Source organism: Phocoena phocoena, chromosome 3 (assembly GCF_963924675.1).
Source record: "Phocoena phocoena chromosome 3, mPhoPho1.1, whole genome shotgun sequence".
Lineage (NCBI taxonomy): Eukaryota > Metazoa > Chordata > Mammalia > Artiodactyla > Phocoenidae > Phocoena > Phocoena phocoena.
In genome coordinates this window covers 73,108,149-73,121,515 of record NC_089221.1, presented here as the reverse complement: position 1 = coordinate 73,121,515, position 13,367 = coordinate 73,108,149, and the positions used below count along the sequence as shown (strand labels likewise).

Below are 13,367 nucleotides of genomic sequence, written 5' to 3'. Positions count from 1 at the left end.
CAAACTACATAAATAAACAAAAACCCTGACTCCTACACCCCATCACTACTCTAACTAGATCCTCCCCTTCTCAGCCAAACTTCTTGAACTAGTTGTACATATTTGAGGCCTGCATTCTCTCACTTCCACTCAAAATGTTATTCGGTCCACATCCCTCTATACAAATAGCTCTTGTGATTTTATGTCTTCTACATTGCTAATGACAATGAGTATTTTTTCAGTCCTCATCTTACTGGACTTCTCACCAGCAACTGACACGATTTACCACTCCTTTCTTTTTAAAACGCTCTTTCACTGCTGCCTGCAATCCTGCATTCCCCTGGGTTTCTCACCAGGTCTCTGAAGTCCCCTTCTCCTCTCCCTAGTCATTCAATTTGACTCAGTCTGAGTCCTCTTCCCTATCTTCATCCTCGCTTTCCAGGTTTTTACGTCAACTTCCATGACTTTAAAAACAATATGCCTGCTAAAGGTTCCCAAATTTCTCTCTCCAGCAGAGATCTTCTTTTGAGTCTAGAGAAATATCTTCTAAAAAGTTAACTCAAATTCAAATATTTTACTCCCCTCACCAAAGTAACACCTTGTTTCCATTAGGCACTCCCTTTCTTACCGAACGGCATGAATCTCCATCCAACTGCACAAGCTAGAAATGTAAGAGTCATCTCAGGTACCTTCTTCACATCCAGTCCATCACCCAGTCCAAGCTACCATCATCTGTTGCCCTTTTGCTTGTCTCCCTTCATCCTCTAATTTCTCCTGTGCCAATCCATTCTTTACCTGGCACCAAGAATGATACCTTCCAAGTGCAAATGTGATCAGACCACCCCACATCTATACATAGGAACCCTCCCTCATGCCTAGACCACTCAGAGACTTTCCATAACCCTAAGATAAAGACTAATGTATGTGATATATTCTTCAAGTTCTTGAATGATCTAGTCTTATCTAGCTCTCCAAACTCAGCACTCCCCCTTATTTCTAAACCCAGTGCCCACTCTAGACTTCTACCTTGATAGCTTCCCGCTTTCTCTTCTATGTTCCTCCAACTCAAGTCTTTGCATAATCCCTACTCATCATTAAGTCTTAGTTCAAACAATGATTCCCCTCGGAAGCATTCCTTGATGTTCTCACAACACTTAGAACTTGACCTTTAAAACATTTATTATACTCAAACTACACATTGATTTTTACTTATTTATTTCTGTCTCCCCCTAAATTCTAAGTTCCATGAGTTCAGTACCATGCCTGTCACAGGACAGGCATTCAACAAATATCTGTGAATGCAGTAAAAGAATTAGATATCTGTTCTCCATTTTCAACAGATTTGTAAGATACAATTCATGGGGGAAAATGTAAATCTTATACATGCAATCTTTCTTGGTTATAGAATTTTGTTTTTATAAGAAACTAAACGTACTCATGCCAAAGGCTGTTTCAGAAACTGTCTCCCACTCCACACTCACAGCTAAATCAATGCCATTAGTACGTGACACATTTAAATATACAGTCCTGTTGGCTTCTTCAGTGTCTACAGAGGTGGCTCTAAAAGAAACAAACAGTTGCAGAAAGCAGAAAAAGCATGTAATTTCTACATGTTAAATACCTACATCACATTGCTGGTATATATTTAATACACTTTTAAATTTACGCAAGTCAAGGTGACATCCAACCACAAATTTTATACAGGAGGAAGGCTAGACTCTAGAGCTCAAAAATATTCATTTATGAAGACATTTAAAAAGCACTATTATCTGATACTTATGATAGTAAGAAAATACTGAGGGTCAGTAACTTCAGTAACTTCACACTACATATTCTAAAATAAATAAAGCTTTGTCATTCTTAAGTTTCTTCTCACATAAACTAAAAACATTTTACAGAGAAAAAATGAATCAGGAAATTCTTGACATATTAATAAAACTAGATCTATTAGAATATTTATAAGATATAAAAAAAATTTGTCAGTTTCCAGAGGGAATTTTTAAACTATAATCATGTTAATATATGTTTGAAGAGTCATTCATTTGGTTTGAGCAGCTAAATATAAGTTAAACTATTTCTTGCTTTTTATTATTACTGAAAACACAAAATAGTGCTTTTACCTGAAAGTGTGGATTCTGAGAAAATAAGAATTCTAATGACACCATTGTACAGCACATGATTAGGTTTTTGATGCTCCCTGTTATGAGAGGGCAGATGGCCTCTCTCGATCTATCTGCTAGAGCTCATTTTAAAAGTCCCCATTACGAGAGTCAGAGATCAGTTTTCTTCTGCATTTTCTTTATGTCAAAAGTTATTTCCTACTTAGCTTCAGAAGTAACAATTTCCTTACGAATAAATTATACCTATTTGCAACTGCAGAGATACTGAATAGCCCCAAAGGGGCCTGGTTTTGCAAAACTGTTATCAGGGTTTGAACACGGGCCCCTAGTCTAGCACCTCCAGTCGGATTAAACAAGGTACAGACAAAATGCTCATCCATCTCTGGTTCCGTGTCCAATATGGCTGATATGTGTAGGGCCTGAAAACACAATCAAAAGATAAAGTTACTAGAATTCAGCAACACACATACAGAGTAATTTGCTAAACATTTATGACAACAAAATAGTATTTTTGGAAAACAGTACCTCGTTTTTACTTTAATACTGATCCTCATAAAGTAATAGTTACAACTGTTTCAAGTTACAACTTTCAAGATTATCAACACTGTGACACAGTCTAACTGAAATGTCTAAAAATAAAATCTATGGCATTTGAAAACATCACTGAGATTAAAAAATTAAATTTAGATCTTCATTTTTGCTACTGCTTTATCCTGCCCTGGCTATGTAACTGCATTAAGTCTTGTTTCTAGCCTAGAATTCACTCTTAAAAAGCAGTATAGCCACAGCAGGCACAAATCAGAAACAACCCACATGTTTATCAACAGAAGAATGGATAAACAAACAGTGGTCTATTCAATGAAATGTACTGAGCAATAAAAAAAGAACCAACTACTCATGTGTGCAACCAAAAATGATGTTGACCAAAAGAAGTCAGACATGAAAAGAATACATACTGTATGGTCCTATTTATAAGAAGTTCAAGAATTAGCAAATGAGTCTTCAGTGACAGAAACCAGAAAGCACTTTCCTCTGGGGAGGGTAAGGGACAAGAAGGAAACTTCTGTGTGATGGTTTGTTTAATGTTTAATATACTAATCCAAGTGGTTGTTACACTGGTGTATACATATTTTTAAAGTCACTGAGCCATACGCTTAAGATTTTTATATTTTACTGTTTATACCTCAGAATAAAAACATGTGGAGAAAAAGATAATTTTGTGGGTGAGAGAAAAATCGATTTAATCCAATTTGCTCTAAAATTTAATTTGCCTAATGAACCGAAAGGTCTTTAAACACACTTTGAAAAAGAGTCTTTTAAGAATAAAACACAATACAAATATAATAAATTTAAAATATACAAAAAATTAAATGAAATAAAATTTAAAACTTTTAAAAAAGGCATGTGAATGTAAAAAAATAGCAAATTCATAAAATACTTCAAATTTGAATTCTTTTTTATCTATATCAAGATGTGTCCTTGAATAAATCAATTAAAGGTTCTAAATTTCCAGAAACATGAAAATATTAGACATGCAACTGAATATGAATTCAAAAATGTATGGAAGTTTATACAAACTGATCATAAATAAAATTAATAATTAGGTGGACTGCTTTTAGATGAAATAGTTTAAAGTATATTATTTTAGAATTATACTTTATATAGCTGGCTTAAAAAATATCTTAAGCTAATACAATTAGTTATTTTAAACTTAAACTGTGTCTTAAAAATAAAATTTAGTAGTAGGAACAGAAAATTACTAATATACAGAAATAGAAGTTTCAGAAGGTAAACGTCTACAAGTATAGTTCACATTTATGATTAATCCCAAATCCAGCATTTTTCCCCCAATAAGCTATTCCTGTTTACAAAGGATATTTGTTTCTCAAATAAGCAGTCTGAAGGAAGCAGTTGTATTTTGTTTAATGAAAATGTGGCAAAAGAATGACTGGCTATGGCTTAATGACTGCAATGAATGGCTTGGAGTTTCTTTTAGTTTATGATTTATAGACAATATAAAGTGAAGTATGCCATTTAAATATACTTAACACTTAAAGCAGCAATATGCATATTTTCTTTATTATTTGCGCATTCCACTACTCTATTAATGGAGCAAATTTCTCCGGTTGCACTCTATGTAGACAATACAGCACTAGAGCACTTTCACGTGGTAATCTAATCACGTCTTTACCTATCACCTAAGCTGGATTTTTTTTTTTTTTTTTTTTTTTGCGGTACATGGGCCTCTCACTGTTGTGGCCTCTCCCGTTGCGGAGCACAGGCTCCGGACGCACAGGCTCAGCGGCCAGGGCTCACGGGTCCAGCAGCTCCGCGGCATGTGGGATCCTCCCAGACCGGGTCACGAACCCGTGTCCCATGCACCGGCAGGCAGACCCTCAACCACTGCGCCACCAGGGAAGCCCCTGGATTTTTTTTTTTCTTTCTAAGATCTAGGGTGCTCCTCCAGAAGAAAATTATTTTGTAACTATTAATCATTCATTCTCAGTAAAGGTTCATCCTGTACCTTGAAACGAACACCTTCTTCTAAAACAATATAGCCTTTGGAAGGAGTCAGATCTTTCGACTCCATTGAAGAATTCACTTCTGTCACAATGAACTGAACTGTCACAGTTCCGAACAGTCCCTGTCCAGGTTCCCGAACAATGTACAACACTGCCACACTCTCCTGGATGTAGAGAGCTGTCGGTTCTCGTAGGAAAAAGTGCTCACTGTTGTTAAATGCTAGAACTCCAGGGCCATCATCATTAGCAAGGACAGTGATTAAGGCTGTCAAATAAAAATATTAAAACAATAAATGAAAATAGAATGGGTTGTAAGTAGTGAGAAGCATGTGCATGTTTCATTGTAAACCAGGCCAACTCTTTTCTAGATCATCTTAAAAACAAGAGAAATTTTAAAAGGCACCTAATGAAATTCCACATTCACTCATGATATAAATACAAACACTTAGTAATCTTGAAATAAAAGACAGCTTCCTCAACCTGATGAAGTGGTATGTCTCAGAAGCCAATAGAAAGTATTAAACTTAATGTTGAAACATTAGAAGGGTTGCCACTAAAAACAGAACAAGACAATGACGCCTGTCATCACTGCTACTGTTATTCAGCATCGTCCTGGAGCTAACAGGCCGGTAACAGGTATAAAAGCAATGGAAAGGAATTGCCAAGACTGTCACTATTTTCTAGACATCATGATTGTCTTCTTAGAAAAGGCAAGAGAAAAAAATTGTTAGAACTATTATAAGAGTTTAAAATATAAGGTGAGTAACCTTCAGAAATCAAGAGCTTTCTACTTTCTACCACCACTACTAATAATGTTAATAATAATAGCCGAAACAACAACTAATACTACTGAGATCTTACAAGTTGCTTAACCTATATTATTAACTCATTTAATTCTCACAATAACCCTATGGGGTTGATTATATTATCATTCTCATTTTAAGAACTGATGATTGAAGCACAGACAGGCAATCTGTGGAAATTCACAAGTTAGGATGTGGCAGTACTGGTACTCAAAGCTAGGAAGTCTGCTTTGGAGCATGCATTCAAAAAGATTATTGTAATACCTCTATATATCAGGTATAACCATTTAAAAATATAATAAAAACGGACCTCGTTCATAATAGCAACAATACCTAGCAATCAAAGTAAAAAAGTAAGACCTACATGAAAAAAATTGTAAAATGCTAATGTGTGACTGCGGCGGATGGTGTCAGTGCATCACCCATAGCCTGTGGCTCACTCAGGAGTGAAGGGGTGAAAAGGAGCTGTGTATAAGAAATCATCAACTACCTATAATATTTTCCCCCAGCTCCAGTCCAGGAGAAGGATTTGTTAAAATCAGCTGAAATGCTTCATCTCCTTCCGGAATGTCATCATCAAGAATCATGATGTCAACATGTTTATACCTTTCTCCATTAGCAAAATGAAGAATCTGGTCAAAAAAGTAAAAGTAGCAGTATTATATTTAAATACACTTTGAGTTTTTTTTAAATGTTTGGAAATAAATACAATATACTTTTGAATGTGAACTAACCTATTTACAGGATTTTCCCCTTACTTTTCCATGATCTCTTTTTATTTAAACTTACAATATTAAGTTTAAAAAGTAGAAGTTGTGGAGGAAGAAAGGAAACATTTGACTAAGCAGTAAAAGGCACGAAGAGACAAGATGAACATTTTCAAACACTAAAGGTGTTTCGGTAAAGTAAAACAAAGAAATGGAAGAGTTAACATTTTCAAGAAGCGTAAGAAACACTCTGGAAAGGTCATCTAATGATATAAATTGTGTAACACAATAATGTGTGTTCTCCAGTATCAAATACTGCAATAAGGTAGTAAATTAATAAGAAGTGGGTATCAAATATTACAATAAAATAATGAATGAAGTAAAATACAGAAGAATCTTTAAAACAGTACTGAAAGTTTAATTTATACAATTTACCAAAATAGTGAAGAGAGCTATTCCACCATGTAGAAATCTTCTTCCCTAATTTACTATGGAATATACAGTAGTTAATTATTTCAAGATTAACTTATTTACAGGGCCTAAATCACTATAATTCTCAATGAGTTCACCATTGGGGTAAAGACGTAATCCAGCCCCAGCTGTGCTTCCAAATTCTGGGCATACACAAACAAGGAAACGTGGCCAAGAGTCCCTTTGCTCCTCTGGGCTACCAATGTTAAACTTCTTTGGGTTTCGTTTACTTCAAATCTATAATAAAAAGAATACATTCATTTTTCCTTATAAGCTTTTATTCAGTAGATAGTAGAGAATCTGAAACGCAGAAAAGGGCTCTTACGCAGGCTGCGGTTTACCTGCTCTGTTGCCACTCAATCATGCCTCGAGCACCGTCATTGGCATCAATAATAATTTGTGCAGTCAAGCCCTCTGAATCTGAAAAAGCACAAAAACATACCTTTAAATAAATGTAAGTAGTTAAAAAGAGAATTCGTTGATATAGAATTTAAAGACCTTTGGTATTATATAATTCCTAACATAGAGGTATTGCCAACATCACTCAAAAGATGTTTAAGAAAATAAGACATAAATACTTAATAACTTGTGAATGAGGAAACTTTTGCTAACAAGAACCACTGACTTACAGAAATCTAATCAACTGAGAACAGTATAAAATAAGCAACTGAAGTTACGGTTAATTTCTATTATTTTAATCCATTTCAAGAGGAAAGGAAAATGGGGATAGTTATAAGGAGTAGAAAGAGGAGGGAAAAATGGGAAGAGAAAGGCAGGACGTGCTGCAGAGAAAAATACAGGTGCGAAAATGAGACAGAGAGATACAGGGAAACAAACAGAAGTTGAGAAGGTAGGAAAGATGGAGGAAAGTTAGGTGGAATAAAGACTAAGCTTAAAGTAAATTTCTCTTATCCCTTTTTATTCTGTATTCTGTCCACCAAGCTCAGTATGTTACCAATATCCATTATTCAATCTTGAAATAGTAACTAACCCTGTTACTGTTTTGTTCTGTTCTTTAATATGTTCATCCTTTATCTTTTAAATTTCAGAAGGTCCACCTTACTCTCGGATACGTATGACAGCTGTCTGGGTGAAGAATGGGTAAGGAAAGTGGAATTCTCTCTGAGTGAAGGGATCAACAACGTTGAAGAAAGAATATAAAATCAGGATTTGTGCCCATCAAGCTAGAAGCTACAGAGCACAAGCCCAGCCCCGCCAGTTCCTAGCTGTTTGACTTCGGCATGGCACTTAGCTCAGCTCCCCCATCTATAAAATGGGCAAACATAAGGAATAATGGTACTAATATACAAAGCACTTGAAACAGGAGCATTAGAAAGCACTTATCAAAAGTTAAACTATTCAAATTACCTCTGAGTGTAAGGAAATATGATGTACTCTGTCAGTTTTCTTAGTGTGAACAATAATTAACTTGTAATAATTGCTTGATGTAAACAGCCTAGTTGTTGGAATCATATATTTCTTTTGCATAAAAATGGAAACTTTCCAAGTAATAATATAATAATATGTTAAAAACTGATTATTCCCTTTTGCTATTTTCAAAGTTGTCACACTGAGCCTCAGAAGTGAGTGAGGAACTCCCATTCCTCAGGCCCCTGCTCTGGGCCATGCTTCTCCCCCTTTAACTCAGACTAATTTTCCCTCTGCCCAGAGCACCTTCTAACCCAGGGGTCCCCAACCTCCAGGCCACAGACTAGTAGCAGTCCGTGGCCTGTTAGGAACCAGGCCACATAGCAGGAGGTGAGCGGCAGGCAGGTAAGCGAGTGAAGCTTCATCTGTATTTACAGCTGCTCACCATCGCTCGCATTACCGCCTGAGCTCCACCTCCTGTCAGATCAGCAGCGGCATTAGATTCTCATAGGAGCGCAAGCCCTACTATAAACTGCGCATGCGAGGGATACAGGTTGCGCGCTCCTTGTGAGAATCTAATGCCTGATGATCCGAGGCGGAGCTGAGGCAGTGATGCTAGCACTGGGGAGTGGCTGCAAATACAGATTATCATTAGCAGAGAGGTTTGACTACACAGAGATCATAATAAATCAATTGCTTGCAGACTAATATCAAAACCCTATCAGTTAAAGAAGATGTGGCACATATATACAATGGAATATTACTCACCCTTAAAAAGAAACAAAATTGAGTTATTTTTAGTGAGGTGGATGGGCCTAGAGTCTGTCATACAGAGTGAAGTAAGTCAGAAAGAGAAAAACAAATACCGTATGCTAACATATATATGGAATCTAAAAAAAAAAAAAAAGTGGTTCTGAAGAACCTAGCGGCAGGACAGGAATAAAGACGCAGATGTAGAGAATGGACCTGAGGACACAGGAAGGGGGAAGGGTAAGCTGGGACGAAATGAGAGAGTGGCATGGACTTATATATACTACCAAATGTAAAATAGCTAGTGGGAAGCAGCCACATAGCACAGGGAGATCAGCTCGGTGCTTTGTGACCACCTAGAAGGGTAGGATAGGGAGGGTGGGAGGGAGATGCAAGACAGAGGAGATATGGGGATGTATGTATATGTATAGCTGATTCACTCTGTTATAAAGCAGAAACTAACACACCATTGTAAAGCAATTATACTCCAATAAAGATGTTAAAAAAAAAAAAAAGTATCAGTGAGTAGCAAGTGAAACAAGCTCAGGGCTTCCACTGATTCTGCATTATGGTGAGTTCTATAATTATTTCATTATATATTACAATGTAATAATAATAGAAATAAAGTGCACAATAAACGTAATATGCTTGAATCATCCCAAAACCATCCCCACCCCCACCCTGGTCCTTGGAAAAATTATCTTCCACAAAACCGGTATCTGTTGCCAAAAAGGTTGGGGACCGCTGTTCTAACCAAGGGACGGGGAGCAGGCTATTTCAGGACAACTCACCACCAACCCCCACTAGGCCGTCACACCTAAAACTTGCAGACAAAATTTCCAATATCAAATGTCCAAATCGTAAGCAAGAGTTTGTGTTTTAATAATAGGAATATATCTTTTTAAAGTAATCTACATAAAGTTGTACTAAGGTTCAAGTTTTACCTTTCAGTCTGTAATGAATTAACTGAGTCTTTTCTAAAGCATGAAAAGAAAGAGATAAAAAGTCAAAAAAGAAGCAGAGAACACAGCAAACAAACACCCTACTCAATCTAAGAGAAAATAAAAACATCTGAGAGTTTGGAGATCTAATGAAAATAGCAAATTAAATTTTAAAAGGAAAATGCCTTCATAAGAACTAATTCTATTTTGAAGATTACAAATCTGGTTATAAAATAACTGTAATGTTTAAAAAGCATCACACAATTTTTAAATTTCTTTATGCTGTCCAATGTACAAAGCTACAATATACGATGGTCTTTAAATTTAAATAAATCTAAAAGCTCACATATTTACACATATAGCTGACATTAGCGAACTTCACAATGATCACTTCTGATTAAAAAATGAAGAAACTTTACTTCGTTTGCAGTGAGTAAACAGAAACAAACAAAAAAGCCCATCATACCTAGTCTAGGAGGAAATGAAGTTAAAGGAGCCATGATAAGTTCCACATAAGTTAAATTCACAAGGAAATATTCTTCTAGTTCTGGTACATCGTCCTGCAAAAATTACACCCATTAAATTATCTATAATTATGCTCTCAAATTAATTACCTTACAAGCTGTTTTGAAAAATTATCTTTTAAATATAAATATATATATTTAAATAGTATACAGAAAACATAAAATGCAAACATAGAGTAGAAAAGATTTAAATCAGAAAAAATAAACATGTCTTGGCAATGATTTTTTTGGATTTAACACTAAAAGCAAAAGCAATAAAAGCAAAAATAAACAAGCGGGACTATATCAAACTGAAAAGCTTCTGTACAGCAAAAGAAAACATCAACAAAAGAAAAGGCGACCTACGGAATGGGAGAAAATATTTGCAAATCATACATATCCAAAATTTATCTAAAAAAGTCATACAACTCAATAGCAAAACAACAAATAATCTGATTTAAAGTGAAGAGGGACAGAATAGAAATTTTTCCAAGGAGGAAATACAAACGGCCGACCTGTACATTAAAAGGTGCTCAACATCACTAATCCTCATAGAAATGCAAGTCAAAACCACAATGAGACCTCGCCTTACATTTATTAGAATGGCTATTATCAAAAAGACAAGAGAAGTGTTGGTGAGAATGTGGAAAAAGAAGAACCCTTCACACTGTTGGTGGGAATGTAAATTGGTGCAGCCACTGTGCAAAACAATATGAAGGTTCCTCAGAAACTTAAAAATAGAACTACCAGCAATCCCACACCTGGGTATTTATCCAAAGGAAATGAAAACACAATAGTGAAGCGGTATCTGCACTCCCATGTTCACTGCAGCATTATTCACGGCAGCAAAGTTATGGAAACAACCCAAGTGTCCATCAACAGATGAATGGATAAGATGTGGTATATATATAAAATGGAATATTATTCAGCCACAAGAAAGAAGGAAATCCTTCCATTTTTAACAACACGGATGGACCCTGAGGGCATCATGCTAAGGAAAATAAGCCAGACAGAGGAAGACATACTGCACGGTGTGGAATCTAAAATAAAGTCATACGCGAAAAACAGAGCACAGAAAACTGGTTGCCAGTGGCTGGGCTGGGGTTGCAGGGGGAATAGGGAGGGATTGGTAAAAGAGTACAAACTCAGCTATAAGATGAGTAAGGCCTGAGGATCTAAGGTAAAACATGGTGACTATAGTTGACAACACTGTACTGTACAATTTAAATTTGCTGGGACAACAGAACTTAAATGTTCTCACACACAAAAAAAGATAAATACATGAGGTGATGGATGTGTTAATTAACTAGGTGTGGGGAATTCTTTCACAATGTAAACATATATCAAATCAACAGAACAGACACTTCAAATATCTTATAATTTTATATATTTTTTAGATTCTACGTAAGTTTACCATACAGTGCTGGTTAATTATACTTCAGTAAAGCTGAAGTTTTTAAAGAAACATAAAATTATTAAACTTACACCTAGTTGTATAGGTTATTAGGTTGAACCACATGAAACTGCTAATATTATATCATTTTTTACCTGGACTAATATAATATGTAAACCAATTATATAAATATACAAACTTAGTATACCTTAAATATAATAAGAGCTAAATTTTTTAATTACCTTAATTACCTTTTTAATTACCTTAAAAAAATGATTCTAATCCAATGATTAGAATGAGGAAGAGAATAATACTATAGGAAAAATATAGGCTTTTCAGTCAAAGAGACCTAGTACCAAATTTCTGTAATTTTAGGTGAGTTACTTAAATTTTAAGGCCTCAATTCTGGCATCTTTATAATGAGGGAAGTAACTGCTACTTTGGGGATTTTAATAATGATTAAAAATAATGTGTATGGAGTACCTGGCCTAGAGAGAGTCCCTACAAAGTGACAGATATTTGTGATGGTTAATTTTAATACAATATTACTATTAATCACTAATAAGGCAGCTGCTCAAAACATGAGGACGAGCAAAACCCACATCAGTAGTAACCAGACAGCCAACAATATTGTGACACAGAAACCCAATGTATATATATGAATATATAATATCAGTACATACACCTCTCTCTTCATTGTATTCAATGGAGATGTGTTGGCATGTGAAAAAATAAGAAAATGAAGGTCACAGTTTCTATCTTCTGTAAAACAGGGTCAAATGTGAGTTACAGAATCAGTGATGTAAAAGGAACTGTCCCCAACCTACCCGCACTGTTCCCCACCTCCATGCAAGAACTCTCCCCTATCATGCCCCAGGCTGGCTTATTTCTGTAAATACAGGCTTGCAGTCTCTTAATCTTGTGCTACTCTGAGAACAGAAACGACTGCAAAAACCTGGGGAGAAAAAAGGAAACTTTGAAACCTTGTGTTCATAAAACAAGACTGTAAACCAGACCTCTGAAGGTAGCTATATATTTTCTGCTTTAAAAACTAACGTATCGGGCTTCCCTGGTGGTGCAGTGGTTGAGAGTCCACCTGCCGATGCAGGGGACAAGGGTTCGTGTCCCGGTCTGGGAAGATCCCACATGCGGAACAGCTGGGCCCGTGATCCATGGCTGCTGAGCCTGCGCGTCCGGAGCCTGTGCTCCGCAACGGGAGAGGCCACAACAGTGAGAGGCCCGCGTACCGCAAAAAACAACAACAACAACAAAAAACTAACGTATCTAAGGAATAATCCATTTATTTGTATTCAATTACATTAATAGATTATATATTTGGAAGAAGACTTACCTTAAAGTTTTATGGAAACTTGTGTTGTATGTCACGTACTGAAATAACATTACCCTTCATCTTTCAGCTTTAGAGTTCTCATACTACCATATTAGGTCACAGTGCCACAGTAATCAACAAAATAAGAATTACTGATTTCAGATGGTAGATGGATTACAGTACTTATAATTTTGTAAAAGTAAAAGGCCTCTGAGAAAATTAAAACTTGAAAAAATAGAACCCCAAAATACATAGTAACTGAAAATTATTTTTCTAAGGCAATATTCATTCTCTCTCTTTCTCCCTGCCCCTACCCCTCCACCCCACACACCATGTCCTACCCTCTCCATATGTACTATTTTCATAAACTTCTTGGAAATGAATTTAGGTAGTTGAAACACTAAGTCCCAAAACAACACAAGATTTCCCATCGTGAAAAATCATTTAAAACACAATTTCAGTCAGAAATGACTACTTTAA

The 13,367-nt window shown here is 35.9% G+C and overlaps 1 protein-coding gene across 1 annotated transcript in view; it reads right to left on the bottom strand.

The window, feature by feature from the left end:
• Positions 1-13,367, bottom strand: part of ADGRV1 (adhesion G protein-coupled receptor V1) — a 542,990-nt gene that overhangs the window by 405,004 nt on the left and 124,619 nt on the right. The window contains exons 39-45 of the mRNA XM_065873671.1: positions 10,128-10,221; positions 6,944-7,022; positions 6,701-6,839; positions 5,915-6,056; positions 4,624-4,886; positions 2,343-2,518; positions 1,415-1,539 (exon numbers count right to left, since the gene is read on the bottom strand). Coding sequence (XP_065729743.1) covers positions 1,415-1,539; positions 2,343-2,518; positions 4,624-4,886; positions 5,915-6,056; positions 6,701-6,839; positions 6,944-7,022; positions 10,128-10,221 — 1,018 coding nt within the window. The remainder of the gene's footprint in view (positions 1-1,414; positions 1,540-2,342; positions 2,519-4,623; positions 4,887-5,914; positions 6,057-6,700; positions 6,840-6,943; positions 7,023-10,127; positions 10,222-13,367) is intronic.